At 48.7% G+C, this 12,963-nt stretch overlaps 1 protein-coding gene and 1 long non-coding RNA gene across 6 annotated transcripts in view; both read left to right on the top strand.

Moving 5' to 3' along the window:
* The window catches only part of OS9 (OS9 endoplasmic reticulum lectin), a 29,686-nt gene extending 23,446 nt beyond the window's left edge, over window positions 1–6,240 (top strand). The window contains exons 6-15 of one of the 5 annotated variants that reach the window (XM_060165740.1): window positions 1,370–1,580; window positions 1,694–1,795; window positions 2,031–2,131; window positions 2,333–2,384; window positions 2,770–2,858; window positions 3,061–3,336; window positions 3,622–3,811; window positions 4,730–4,894; window positions 5,052–5,164; window positions 5,465–6,240. In XM_060165740.1, the coding sequence (XP_060021723.1) occupies window positions 1,370–1,580; window positions 1,694–1,795; window positions 2,031–2,131; window positions 2,333–2,384; window positions 2,770–2,858; window positions 3,061–3,336; window positions 3,622–3,811; window positions 4,730–4,894; window positions 5,052–5,164; window positions 5,465–5,590 (1,425 nt within the window). In that variant the 3' untranslated portion in view covers window positions 5,591–6,240. Of the gene's footprint in view, window positions 1–1,369; window positions 1,581–1,690; window positions 1,796–2,030; window positions 2,132–2,332; window positions 2,385–2,769; window positions 2,859–3,060; window positions 3,337–3,621; window positions 3,812–4,729; window positions 4,895–5,051; window positions 5,165–5,464 lie in introns of all 5 variants that reach the window. The other 4 variants (XM_060165738.1, XM_060165741.1, XM_060165743.1 and 1 more) reach the window with 4 other exon arrangements.
* A 5,030-nt stretch (window positions 6,241–11,270) lies between these two features.
* Window positions 11,271–12,886, top strand: LOC132529046 (uncharacterized). The gene is made up of 3 exons (XR_009543362.1): window positions 11,271–11,653; window positions 11,816–11,906; window positions 12,166–12,886. It is a non-coding gene; the product is annotated as an uncharacterized LOC132529046 (long non-coding RNA).
* Window positions 12,887–12,963: the final 77 nt, after the last annotated feature.

Raw genomic sequence — 12,963 nt, 5'->3', positions numbered from 1 at the left:
AATTTTTCATTTTTTTTGAATGTGCCCGTAGGCTTAAACTTCCCCATACTCTGTTTTACATGAAGTCAGTTCCTTTGGAAGGAGCTTTGGAGCTCTCTGTTCTTATGGATTGCCTCTCCGCTGGGCAGAATCTCTAAGCCCCTGCTCCGGAGCTGGTATCAGGGACAGTGATCCAGTTCTGTCAGAGTGACACTCCTGGGCAGGGGTAATAGCCTCTGGTCTTCTCAGTTTGCATCTCTGTTGTGAAACCTCTGCCCTTTTAGTGATCTGTGGTGGGATCAAGGCCCAATATTCTTGTCCTGCTGCACCTGAAATAGAGCCTCTGTCCTATGAGTGGGGCTGGGTGGAGGAAGGGAGTCCTCAATCTCTTGACCACATTCAACAGGAATTTATTCTCTGCAACTCAGAACTAGAGAGGACTGAGAAATATTGGTGGCCTGCCCCTCCGGTGAAATACCATATCCCTTGGCTGGATGCTGAGGGGATAGGAAGCCCTGTTTTTTGGACCACACTCACCTGGGGTGGAGCATCTGTCTAAGTGAGCTGTGAAGTGGCGGTTGGGGAAAGAGAGGGAGGGAGCAGGTCATGGCCCAAGTACTGCACACTTTCACGGTCCAAGATGTAGCAGATTTTCTTGAATAGATGTTTTTTAATTTGTTGTATGTCCTTAGGAAAATTTCCAGAGATTTTAAATGTGAATTTAAAAAAACTGTTCACCGGTAATGGAATTTCACTAAGCAGTGGGTCTGCAGAGCTCCTGCTGCTATTCAGAAGTGGGGCCTCCCTTCTACTTTTAATAGTTACTTTAGAAATTACAATGGTGTATGCTAAATTTATCAATGGTGTATGCTAAATTTATTAATGTTAAGGCTAACATTAATTGATATCTTTGTTCTCTTTCTGAATAATACAAGGACCTTAGAACTGTTTGACATTTTTTTAAAATCATACACACACACACAAAGAATATATAGATTTCAAATACATATGAAAATATATATCAAATATGTAAAAGTATGTACATACTGTATTTATATAAAGCAATAACGTGAAACAAATCAGCCGGTTACCTACAGTTGAGCTGCCCAAGTTCAGTTCCTATTTTTTACCACTTAGCAGCTGGTCAGCCTGGATAAGTCCCTCAACCACCTCAAACCTAAGTTTCTTGAGCCACAGAGTTGAGATACTAGTACCTCCCTTACTGGGTTTCTGTGATAATTAAATGAGATAATGCATGCAAAGTGCCATATGCACAGTGTATGCACAGTGCCTGACAAACTGTAAGTGCTTAATGGAAGACCACTGCTCTGAGAACTAATGGTAATTGTTGGTGGTAATTACTATTTACTCACCCTCTCTGTCCTGGCAGTTCCTCTGTGACGAGGGCGCTGGTATTTCTGGGGACTACATTGATCGAGTGGATGAGCCCTTGTCCTGCTCTTACGTGCTGACCATTCGGACTCCTCGGCTCTGCCCTCACCCTCTCCTCCGGCCCCCACCCAGTGCTGCTCCCCAGGCCATTCTCTGCCACCCTGCCCTGCAGCCTGAGGAGTACATGGCCTACATTCAGAGGCAAGCTGGTGAGTAATTAAAACGAGGAAGGAGAGACATGGGGAGGGACATGCAGAAGATGAAGTACTGAAGAGCTGAGAGGAATGTGTCCCTGTCCTGCCTACACGCTGTCTTTCAGTAGACTCAAAGCAGTACGGAGACAAAGCCGTAGAGGGTCGGCAAGACCTGGACCCTCAAAAATGGAGTGAAACCAAGCCTGGGGTGATGCCCCAAAAGAAAGCAGGTAGGCCCTTGTGTCACCTGTTCCATGAAACAGGTCTCCCGTTTCTTCCCTTCTCCAGCGTTACCGTCCTGTACACCCAGGGGTGTCTTGTCCTTAACAGTCCTGACTGTTGGGGTGGGTGAAAAAGTACTACGGGCCCTAACCCCTTAGTAATAGAGGAGAACGAACCCCATGCTATTTGCTCCCTTCTGTTTCTCCCCTCCTTTCAGGTTCTCCCTTGTTCTCTGTATTCCAGGCGCAAGCCTAGCCAAGGATGATGGTAAGGAATCAGATTTCTGGAAGATGCTTCACGAGCCAGAGGAACAGGCGCCAGAAACGGGGGAGGCACAGGCTGAGGTGAGAGCCAGCTTCCTAGCCGCTTCTCTGATGAGGCTGAGCCTGGGCTTTGGGCTGGAGGGCCACTCAAGCTGAGGTCATTATGATGAGATGACCTCCATTTACCTAGGGATGGAAGCATTTACCCAGAGTCATTGCTTTAAGAGTACGGTTGGCATGCATAAGCCTGCGTACTCGACTCTGCCCTTTTCTTCTCATCAGGAGCAAGAACCAAACCTTGAGGCAACGGATCCAGCGCCAGGCTCCCACGATGGTGAGTGAACCCTCCACGTCTCCTTTACCGCTTGAATGTATTTTCAGGTTCTGCAGGGGGCAGGTGGGGGGTAGGGATAGAGCTAAAACACGGGGAGGGAGGTTGGGCAGCCAGGCCAGCAGCAGATTCCTTTTTATAGGAGTGCGTGAAAGAGCAGGGGACGCGGCAGCTTGGTAGCATCCTTCTCTCTCTCACCTGGGAGGCCCCCTTAGGCCACATGAGCGCTCTCTGGAGGGGTGTGTTGGGCCCTATCTCTCACACTGGACAGGTAGTTCCTGCAGGCAGGGACTGTGTCCTTCCTTGGCCTCCTCATTTCCTCTACTTAGGAAGTAAAAACAGAATTAATTTAAGACACAATGGGTCCGTTCCTATCCTTCCATCACAGATTTCCAGAACAACGTGCAGGTCAAAGTGATTCGGAGTCCGGCAGACTTGATTCGATTGATAGAGGAGCTGAAGGGTGGAACAAGAAAGGTATGGGCCCTGCTCCAGGGAGGGGTGGAACGTGCCTCCCTGCTGGGAGCATTCGGAAAACCACCCCTGACCTGGGCCTGACCGCAACTTCCTTTACTCCTCCTGAGTCCCCCGCTACCACCTCCCTGTCTGTCTGCCCACCACGTGTCTACAGAAACCCCAGCCATCTACCATCTCCCTCTTTCTCCCGATCCCCACCCAGGGGAAGCCAGACGCAGGCCAAGAGCAGCCTGGAGACGGTGCTGCAGAAGTCGCTCCCAGGGGACCGGAGGTGAAGGAAAAGCGTGATCCAGAACATGAGAACGAGGTGGAAGAAGAGGAGGACGATGAGGATGAAGAAGACGATGAGGATGAAAGGCAGTTGCTGGGAGAATTTGAGAAGGAACTGGAAGGGATACTGCTCCCGTCAGACCGAGACCGGCTCCGTGCGGAGGTGAAGGCTGGCATGGAGCGGGAGCTGGAGAACATCATCCAGGAGGTGAGCTCCACCCTCTCCACTCTTCCGCCGGCTGCTTCCGCAGCTGCCAGCGCCTGTGGGCGGGACAGGCCCAGGGACCGGAGGAGAACAGGGGCAGCACCTCGCCTGCCTGGGACATATGACCTGGCGCCCTGAACCGCTAGCTGCTTACTTAATTAAAAGAGGGGATGGTGGGGAAAGGGGTCAGAGAGAAGGATGAGACTCAGATACTACTCCTCCGTGGAGCATGGACTGCCCCTCACACTGCAGACCCTTGACTCTCCACCCCCACCTTGGGCCTCCCAGACAGAGAAAGAGCTGGACCCAGACGGGCTGAAGAAGGAGGCGGAGCGTGATCGGGCTATGCTGGCCCTGACATCCACTCTCAACAAACTCATCAAAAGGCTGGAGGAAAAACAGAGTCCAGAGCTGATGAAGCAGCACCAGAAAAGGAGGGTTGGCCCCCAGAAGCGTCCCCCATCCCCCCAGCCAGCAGGTGAGAACTGTCAGACAGGAAGGAGCAGCCAGGTCCGTCATCTTCATCCCTTCTGAGAATGCTCACTCTCTTTCTGGGGTACTGTTCTCGCACTTGCCTTCTTCCCAACACCTCTGTCCCTTCGCCTGGTTACCTCCTAGTCGTCCTTTTGGGAAGCAGCTTTCGGAGGCCACAGGGCCTCTGGCTTGCTGGCGTGCCTGTTTGCCGGCTTGCTTCTGTACATCCAGTGCCTAGCACTTTGGCCAGCACCGTGGGTGATCACTAGATATTAACCGAATGATGTGAGCCTGTGTGCGGAAGACCCCACGTCTGTGACAGGTGCTGCCTATCGATGGCTAGCACTGCGCAGGGAGCGGCCCCAGCTAGCAGGGTGTCAGTGGGGCAGCCCAGCTGCTCATAAGCCAGCTGCCTGGACAGACTCGAAGTTCGCTTCCTCTTGCGCCCCTTGTGTCCGTTCCACGGGGCCTATGGGTGTGGAGACCAGGCATTCCAAATGGAATGTCCTAGTCTCAAACCTTCCATCCCACTCTCTCTATTATAAACACTGAAATGTCTTTTGAGTCCCGACATTGGGGGGTGCCAAACCAGTTTTCCAACCTGCTTCTTAAAACAAACTTCTTTGCAGGCCCAGGTGGCCTGATTTTTGCTTCAGAAAGCAGTCGTTCTCCTGTAGGTGATGGGCAGAATTATCGGGTCGGGAGGGAAGAGGGGAGACTGCAGTTGGTGCAGGGAGCTTTATGGGTTGCAGCGGGGTGGGGTGATGGGCACTAATTTATTCTGAGCACTGGCTCACATACATGTTCGAGATGGAATAACTGCCGAAACCAACTGATGGCTTAGGGAGAGGCGACCACCACAGCCCCTCACCCTGGAGTCACGGCTCTGCTTTGTGTCTCCCTGTGTGTCTCCCCCTCTAAGAGGAGGATCCTGAGCACAGAGTCCGGGTCCGGGTCACCAAGCTCCATCACGGAGGCCCCAATCAGGATCTGACTGTCCTCGAGATGAAACGGGAAAACCCACAACTGAAACAAATCGAGGGGCTGGTGAAAGAGCTGCTGGAGAGGGAGGGACTCACAGCCGAAGGTGGGCCCTGGAGGGCGGGCTGGATTCAGAGCTGTTGGAAGGGCTTGCTGCCGAAGTGGAGGGGCTGGGAACCTCGGCCGGGGGCCCGGGGGCAGAGGACCTGTGCTGAAGCTCCCACCCCTCCTCTCTATTCACCGGCTGTCCCGATCCTTTCCAGGCAAAATTGAGATCAAAATTGTCCGACCGGGGACTGAAGGGACTGAGGAGGATGCGCGCTGGCTGACTGATGAGGACACGAAAAACCTCAAGGAGATCTTCTTCAATATCTTGGTGAGAGGCGCCCCGCCCGCGAGTCCTGTCCAGCCTTCCCTCTCCCGCAACCAGCTGAGGTGTTGAGGGTGTGGTTGAGAATCCTCCAGGCACCTCCCAGCCTCGCTGCTGGCTCAGCCTCAGTTTCCTCATCCGTAAGACGAGGCTATTGGTTCTGGGCATCGGGCCCTCAGCCAGAGAGCCCCACGAGCCGTGTGTGCGCTGGCTCCTGCCTCCCCCATGCTTGCCCGCCCTCCCGGATCCTCCAGCGCCCGGGGCCTCCCTCGGCCTCCGCTCACCCACCCTGTGCCCTCCCACCAGGTGCAGGGAGCTGAAGAGGCGCAGAAGGAGCGGCAGCGGCAGAAAGAGCTGGAGAGCAATTACCGCCGGGTGTGGGGCTCTCGGGGCGGGGAGGGCACGGGGGACCTGGATGAATTTGACTTCTGAGACCACCGCCTTTGGCTCGCCACGGAGTCCAGAGTCTTCCTAGACTGGCCCTGCCTCCTTCCCCCGCAACCCCCGGGGTCCTGAGGCAAAACAGCAGAGGAGAGCTGAGCTGTGAGCTGTGGACCTCGAGGCCCTCCTGGGGGTGTGGAGGGGCCTCGGGCTGAGCGCTGCTGCTACTGCTGAGAGCGCCCTCAAGACCTCCTAGGCCTGTGAGATCTGCTTTCCTGGGCTTCTCCCCGTACCCGCGTCCTTTCCTCCCGGCTTCCCCCGTGTCGTCTCCCAGCTTGTGGGTTCCTTTGCCCTCCCTACCTAGAGCGTTGTGAGATCTTTTGAGTGGAGCAGGGCAGGGGGAGCAAGAAGTGCGGGGCGGTCAGCAGGCCCCAAGAGGCACGCCCACCCCTGCCTTACACCTGTTCAGAGGGCCTTCCCCCTTCCCCCAGACTGGCTTGGGATGTCCTGCCCCTTTCCCTTTCCACACTGTTCCCTAGAGTCTGTGCTTCTGAGTTGAAGCACCTTCTCTCTGTTGCTGAGAAAATGGGAAGAAAGTTGCCCACCACCTCTAACACGATCCCATGAAAAGGGTAGGCTGCGAATCCACCCACCATGTTCTAGAACAATCAGGTTTCTAAATAAAGAAATGGACCATCACACCATCCATCTTTTTTTTTCTTTTGGGAGGGGGTAGGTGGGTTTGGGGCTCAGTAGGGAGGAGACTTGGTGTTCTCCTCAGGCTGGAGGGCACGCTCTCTGATCCCATTCTGTGCGCCACAGTCCCGGCAGTAGCAGTGGGGCTGGAGTATGCAGGAAGAGACCAGGACGGTGAAACAAAGCCTGCTGGCCTGGCCCTGACTGAAACACTTGCAGTGCTGGTGTCCCTTCTTTTCGTCATCTGTCCATTTCTGTCCCTTCTCTTCTCCCCTTTATATCCCGAGAGCCACAAGGCACACACGGAGTTAGCCCACCACAGGGGCCTCCTGCCGAGCTCTCCTACAGTGCTGCAGACTCCATCCCCCTACCTGCCAGCCATACCACTTCATTTCCCAGAAAAGACATCTACCTTTGGCCATGCCCAGAGAGAGGGCTGCTGCCCACACAGGCCAGCTTCCTAGTATGCCAGTGGTAGGCAGGCCTGGTTAGGTCTCTCCATCTCTTCCTCATTGCCAAGTGCAAATCTAGGTCCCCTGCTTCCCCCACTTTCTCCCCTTGCTCTGTCTGCATCTCTCAGGTGTGCAGCATTTTGCTGAAGACTCCGCTGACTCATGAGGTAAGGGATAGAGGGCATGGAACTCCCACGTCTCCAAAAGTGGAAAGAAGGATTCAATTGCTGAAGGAAGCTGTATGAGGCTGACCCTTTTCTTGCTGAAAGCAGTCTTGTACTTATTGTGCAAGTTATGCTTAAACTGTTTTATTTAAAAATGCAAATAGGTAGGCTTCTGAAACCCTGCTTCCCCAGATCCACTTGTGTATCTTGAAGGGAGAGACCTAAGACACTATCTCAAGTGCAGCTACACAGTCAGAATGCTGGATTCAAATCCTCACCCCTCCACTTACTATTAGTAGGGCCTTGAACAAGTTGTTTTAACTTTTCCAGTGCTATATCCTCATGGGTAAACTGGATAACTGTACTGGCCTTGGGCGGTTGTGAGGACTGAATGAGCTAACAGGGTGTGTTATACTCTTAGCACAGTACCTGGCCCACAGGAGGTGTTCAATAACATAATAAACCAGCTGCTGAGTTCTGAAGAGACTAGATGGTACTTGGAGGCAAGAGTCATAGAAGGAATACCAAAAGCTGACCAGAAGCTATTTAGAATGGGAGAGTGGGGACAGGCTGGGGCAGGAGGGTTACCTTTGATTTGATAGGGGTAGAACCTTAACAGCATCAGAAAATGGAGTTCTACAGTTAGACTTAATTGATAGCTTCAGGCCACTACATCCAAAAAATAAAAATAAAAACAAAAAACAATACACATTCTTTTTAAGTGCACTTGGAACATTCTCTAGGATAGACCACATACTAGGACACAAAATAAGCCTCAGCAAATTTAAGAGGAAAGAAATTATTTCAAGTATCTTTTCTGACTACAATGGCATGAAACTAGAAATCAACCACAGAGAGAGAAACAAGAAAAAAACAATTACATGGAGATTAAACAACATGCTACTAAAAATACCAATGGGTCAATAATGAAATCAAAGAGGAAATTAAAAAATACCTTGAGACAAATGACAGTGAAGACACAACCATACAAAATCTATGGGATGCAGCAAAAGCAGTCCTTAGAGGGAAGTTCACAACTATATAGGCCTTCCTCAAAAAATAAGAAAAATCTCAATCAACCTAACCTACCACTAAAAGAATTAGAAAAAGAAAGACAAAACCTAAAGTCAGCAGAAGGAAGGAAATAATAAAGATCAGAGAGTAAATAAAATAGAAATTTAAAAAACAATAGAAAAAGTCAATAAAACCAAGAGCTAGTTCTTTGAAAGGGTAAACAAAATCGACAAACTTCTGGCCAGGCTCACTAAGAAGAAAACAGAGAGGACCGAAACAAAATAAGAAATGAAAGATGAGAGATAACCAATACTGCAGAAATACAAAAAAACATAAGAGAATACTATAAACAATTATATACCAACAAATTGGACAACCTAGATGGAAGGACAAATTTCTAGAAACATACATCCACCAAAACTGAATCAAAACGAAATAGATAATTTGAAGAAACCAATCCCTAAGTGAAACAGAATCTGTAATTAAAAAAACAAACAAAACAAAACAAAACCAACCCCCTTCAAACAAAAGTCCATGACCAGATGGCTTCACTGGGGGAATTCTACCAAACATACATAAGAAGAACTTGTACTGATCCTTCTCAAACTCTTCCAAAAGATTGAAGAGGAGGGAACAGTCCCAAAGTCATTCTATGAAGCCTCCACCACCCTGATACCAAAACCAAGGACACTACAAAAAGAGAAAATTATAGGCCAATATCTCTGAGGAACATATAAGCTAAAATTCTCAACAAAGTATTAGCAAACCGAATCCAACAACACATAAAAAAGATCATGCACCATAATCAAGCTGGATTCATCCCAGGGTCACAAGGATGGTTCAACATACACAATCAATGTGATACACCACATCAACAAAAGAAAAGACAAAAACCATGTGATCATCTCAATAGATGCAGAAAAAGCATCTGATAAAATTCAACATCCATTCATGATAAAAACCCTTACCACAGTAGGTATAGAGGGAACATATCTCAACATAATAAAAGCCATTTATGACAAATCCACAGCCAACATAATACTCAATGGTGAAAAGCTGAAACCCTTCCCACTAAAATCTGGATGAAGACAAGGATGCCCACGCTCACCACTTCTATAGTATTGGAGGTCCTAGCCACAGCAATCAGACAAGGAAAAGAAATAAAAGGTATCCAAATTAGAAGGACAGAGGTAAAACTCATTTATGCAGATTACATTATACTATATATAGAAAACTCTAAAGACTCCACACAAAAACTACTAGAACTGGGCTTCCCTGGTGGCGCAGTGGTTGAGAGTCCGCCTGCTGATGCAGGGGACACGGGTTCGTGCCCCGGTCCGGGAAGATCCCACATGCCGCAGAGCGGCTGGGCCCGTGAGCCATGGCCGCTGAGCCTGCGCGTCTGGAGCCTGTGCTCCGCAACGGGAGAGGCCACAACAGTGAGAGGCCCACGTACCGCAAAAAAAAAAAAAAAAACACCAATCCCTTTTAAGATCATAGCAAAAAAAAAAAAAAACTTAGGAATAAACCTGACCAAGACTTAACATGCTGAGCACTATAAAACATTGATAAAGGAAAGTGAAGATGATTCAATGAAATGGAAATATAGCTCAAGCTCTTGGATTGGAAGAATTAATAGTGTTAAAATGGCCATACTACCAAAGCAATCTACAGATTTAATGCAATCTCTATCAAATTACCCATGACATTTTTCACAGAACTGGAACAAGTAATCCTAAAATGTATATGGAACCATAAGAGAATTGCCAAAGCAATCCTGAGGAAAAAGAACAAATCTGGAGGCATAAACCTACCAGACTTCAGACAATACTACAAAGCGACAGTAATCAAAACAGCATGGTATTGGCACAAAAACAGACATATGCATCAATGGAACAGAACAGAGAGCCCAGAAATAAACCCATACACCTATGGTCAATTAATCTTTGACAAAGGAGGCAAGGATATACAATGGAGAAAAGACAGTCTCTTCAGAAGTGGTGTTAGGAAAGCTGGACAGCTGCATGTAAAGCAATGAAGTTAGAACATTCCCTCATGCCATACACAAAAATAAACTCAAAATGGCTTAAAGACTTAAATATAAGCCATTACACCATAAAACTCCTAGAAGAGAACACAGGCAAGACATTCTCTGACATAAACCATAGAAATGTTTTCTTAGGTTATTCTCCCAAGGCAATAGAAATAAAAGCAAAAATAAAACAAACGGGACCTAATCAAACTTTGCACAGCAAAGGAAACCATAAACAAAACAGAGAGACAACCTATGGACTGGGAGAAAATATTTGCAAATGAGGCAACCAACAAGGGCTTAACTTCCAAAATATACAAACAGCTCATACAGCTCAATAACAACAACAACAAAAAAAACCTGAATCAAAAAATGGGCAGAAGACTTAAATAAACATTTCTCCAAAGAAGACATACATATGGCCAATAGGCATATGAAAAGATGGTCAACATTGCTAATTATTAGAGAAATGCAACTCAAAACTAGAGTAAGGTATCACCTCACACCGGTCAGAATGGTCATCATTAAAAAAAGTCTACAAATAATAAATGCTGGAGAGGGTGTGGAGAAAAGGGAACCCTTCTATACTGTTGGTGGGAATGTATCTTGCGGCAGCCACTATGGAAAACAGTATGGAGGTTCCTTAAAATACTAAAAATAGAGTTGCCATGTGATCCAGCATTCACACTCCTGAGCATATATCCAGAGAAAACTCTAATTCCAAAAGATACATGTACCGCAATGTTCATCGCAACACTATTTACAATAGCCAAGACATGGAAGCAACCTGCAGATAAATGGATAAAGAAGATGTGGGATATGGGGCTTCCCTAGCGGCGCAGTGGTTGAGAATCTGCCTGTCAATGCAGGGGACACAGGTTCAAGCCCTGGTCCGGGAAGATCCCACATGCCGCGGAGCAACTAAGCCCATGCGCCACAACTACTGAGCCTGCGTGCGCGCCTAGAGCCAGTACTCTGCAACAAGAGAAGCCACCGCAATGAGAAGGAGCCCACGCACCATAGCGAAGAGTAGCCCTGCTCGCCACAACTAGGGAAAGGCCGCATGCAGCAACGAAGAGCCAACGCAGCCAAAAATAAATTAATTAATTAAAAAAAAAAAGATGTGGGATATATACATATATATGTATATATATATATCTCTCAGAAAGAGAAAGACAAATATCATATGATATCACTTAGGTATCTAAAATGTGATACAAATGAAATTATTTACAAAACAGAAACAGATACAAAAGAACTTATTTACAAAACAGAAAACAAACTTATGGTTAACAGAGGAGAAAGTGGGTGGGGGAGGGATAAATTAGGAGTTTGGGATTAGCAGACACAAACCACTATAAATAAAATAAACAACAAGGTCCTACTGTATAGCACAGGGAACTAACTATATTCAATATCCTGTAATAAACTATAATGGAAAAGAATACAAAAAAGAATATATATATATGTAACTGAATCACTTTGCTGTTTACCAGAAACTAACACAACACTGTAAATCAATTGTATTTCAATAGAAAATAAAAATAAATAAATAATCAAGAAAATAGAGTTCTAGAGACCTCACTAGATTTAATCATTGTACTTTCAATAATAAATTCCTTTTTACTTTCCTTTGGCTTCTGGTAGAACTCCCAGCTGCGCTAAGGCACACGAGAGGAGGGGAGCAGGGTGTCTGGCAGATGGTAACCAGGAGGGGGTGAGGAAGAGGGGATGGCGAATGGCAGCAGGAATCCAGGTGAGGACACCAAGGGGAGCTGGGAAGATGGCATGGATGTTAAAGGGCAGCAGCTCCCCTTCAGCTCCCAGGGAGTCCCCTTCTAGAGTCCTATTCAGCTACAGTCTGGAGGGCTCAGTGTTCTGTCACCCCACCCATGACCACCCTTTACATTTCCCACAGGCCAAGATGCAGCCCATGACAAAAAGGAGCCAGTGGAGTACTTAGTGTGGGGATTTGATGCGGGTGCTGACACCCTGACCACCTTTCTCTGGTAGGAACCGAAAGGAACTTCCCGCCGGCCTGTGGTTCCCTGAGGTCATTTCATTCTCTCCAGGGTCCTTGTTTCCCCCCCACAGTCTCTCACACTCTTGAGCTTCTGAGGAAGGGAGTGAGCTTTTGCCACCGAGAAGGAAAGTGGGGATGGAGTGGGGGAGTCCAGGGTCTCTGATGAAAGAGGGGAGGGGTGGCTGGGCCTTCCAGTTGAGGCTTCTTTGCTACTTGCCTCTCTTCCTCTTGTTTTGCCTTCCCAGACCATATGCCTGCATCTGCACCTGTTACTGCACCTGCAACTCTGAATCCACCTTTTCCTGGGTCAGGGTGCTGTGTTAGGTGGTCACCCAGCCTAGGGCCCTGTAGAACCCGGGCCTCCCATGTGAGTGGGATCTGGGCCTGTTCCTGCAACCAGCTCAGTGGTGCACCTGCAACTGAATGTCCCTCGTGGGGATGAGGGGTGCAGAGGACCAGAACCAACCTTACCGGAGGACGCTGGGCCACAGACTGGTTTGTCAAGGTAGCTGACAACATGTGTGTGGCTTTGCCCAGCCCGTGCAGGCTGCTGGCCCACCGCCGCCCGCCCGCCCCCGCGCCGGTCCCTCTACCAGGTCAAATGCTTTCAGCTGCACACAAGGAACAGCGGGACTGCCTATATGCTGAACCACGAGATGTTGCAGCTCTTGGCGGCTGCGCCGGCCTCAGGCTGCTGTGTCCTTGCAGTCCTGTGCATGACACGGGGGTGGGCAAATGTCTGCCTCAGCTGAACATGGAGTTTGTGACACCAGGGACATCTGTGATTGGGAGACCTTCCATCCCTTCCCTCCCTGCCAGGAGAGGGACCCCTACAATAAAGCTCTACTTCTGGTACCAGGTGCTCAAAGTGGATAGGCTGGCCTGGGGCAGTCCTCCAGGACTGATGCTGGAGCCCCTACCAGGTGCCCTCTGAACAGATATTGTTCAGATTACAAATAAACAGATGCCACCAAGGTAACCTGCCCAAGATCACCTAACTATGAAGTGGAGGTACTGGTGTCAAAATCAGATCTGACTCCAAA

Source organism: Lagenorhynchus albirostris, chromosome 11 (genome assembly GCF_949774975.1).
Source record: "Lagenorhynchus albirostris chromosome 11, mLagAlb1.1, whole genome shotgun sequence".
Lineage (NCBI taxonomy): Eukaryota > Metazoa > Chordata > Mammalia > Artiodactyla > Delphinidae > Lagenorhynchus > Lagenorhynchus albirostris.
This window is presented reverse-complemented; position numbering and strand designations above follow the sequence as displayed.